At 55.0% G+C, this 1,383-nt stretch overlaps 1 protein-coding gene and 1 pseudogene across 1 annotated transcript in view; one reads left to right on the plus strand and one right to left on the minus strand.

The window, feature by feature from the left end:
* The window catches only part of TraAM80_10095 (trans-sialidase), a gene marked incomplete at both ends in the record, with an annotated part of 426 nt that extends 64 nt beyond the window's left edge, over positions 1-362 (minus strand). The window contains one exon of the mRNA XM_029386743.1: positions 1-362. This exon is cut by the window's left edge and continues 64 nt beyond it. Within this exon, the coding sequence (XP_029233460.1) occupies positions 1-362 (362 nt within the window).
* Positions 363-952: 590 nt separating this feature from the next.
* TraAM80_10096 (hypothetical protein) lies at positions 953-1,383 on the plus strand (annotated as a pseudogene).

Here is a 1,383-nt window from a genome sequence, read left to right on the forward strand (position 1 = left end):
CCCTTCAGCGTCTTTATGTCAAATGAACTCGCATCCGCCGTCAACGCCTCCGCTGTAACACCGCCAACGTTGTCGAGGCACTTTGACGCAATCCCGGTGATGCACTCGCCACCGCCGTCTTTCTTCTTGCACTGAGCCTCCGCAACGGCAAACACATCACCGTCCACCTCCACAAGGCTGGGGACACGCAGCGAAGTGACTGAACCTCCAGCAGCCCCCTTCCACTCAGCAGTTATCTCCGTCGTCCCTGTAAATGGGTTCACGGCACCCTCTTGATCACTGGCCGCAGCCCCACTGCCACTGCCGCACATCGACAGCACGCAGAGGAGCAGCACCGCCGAATAAAACAGCTGCCGGGGCATGTTGTGTGGGCGGTGTGTGTGTGTGTGGTGCTGGTGGTAACTGCAGGGCCCTTCAAAGTGCACAGTAGCAAGTAGCGTTTGGTCTCCTTCCTTTCGTGTGTGTGATGGCGAGAGAAGTGAGGCGGTGCAATAACAAAACAGATGCGTGTCGGCGCACAGGCAAAAGAATGAATTAAAAGCAGCGCAGTCCCACACGGTAGCAGCTGCGGCACTGGAGCCCAAAACGCAAATAAAAAAGAACGCTGAGGATGAAAACTGGCAAATCCCCGCAAGACCCGCCACCCAAAAAAAAAAATGGGAAATAAATTACCTCAGCAGGTGTTTTTTACCTCACGTTTCCCGAAGCGCAACCGGGCCATGCGTTTGTTATCCGCGAAATTTTTAACAAACCGCCGTGCTGCACGAGCCCGCACGCACCCCGCACACCTCACACGGCATGCGCTTCAACCTTCCAGTTGCGTCGTCAGTGGGGCGCACAGTAATGCCACCGCCACAGCAGGGGGGGCAACAAAAAAGCAAACAGGAGGTGAGGCCGTCACGCATGGCGGTGTGCGCAAACAACCATTCAAGCAGAAAAGGGAAACAGGGGAGCGGATTACTCCAGCAAAACACCAGCAGCAAACGACCATAAAAAATCAGGCAAACACAAAAAAAAAAAAACAAACACACCCCGTGAAGTGAAGCCGAAGCGTGGGGCGTCCACCGAGCAGTGGGGACACGCAGCAGCAAGTGGGACGACCAGCACACACGCACACTCCCTCTCCTCCCGCACAGCCCCAATCCAGGAAGAAGGAGGGAAAAAGAGGCCGCCCACCGAAAGCAACGAAAACATTAAAATGATAAAAACAGTTACGGTGCTCTACCCATGCAGCCAAGCAGAACGGCGGCAGCGCGTTGAAAGCAAAATAAATTAAAAAACAACGGGCCTGCATGAGTGTGCGTGTATGCATGAGCACATTACGTGTGTGCCTCGTGGGGTGGGGCGAGGGCGACAGTCCGTGCAGGAGGACACACACAAAAA

The sequence above is a fragment of the Trypanosoma rangeli genome (genome assembly GCF_003719475.1).
Source record: "Trypanosoma rangeli strain AM80 chromosome Unknown Tra_15.4_contig_00789, whole genome shotgun sequence".
Taxonomy (NCBI): Eukaryota; Euglenozoa; class Kinetoplastea; order Trypanosomatida; family Trypanosomatidae; genus Trypanosoma; species Trypanosoma rangeli.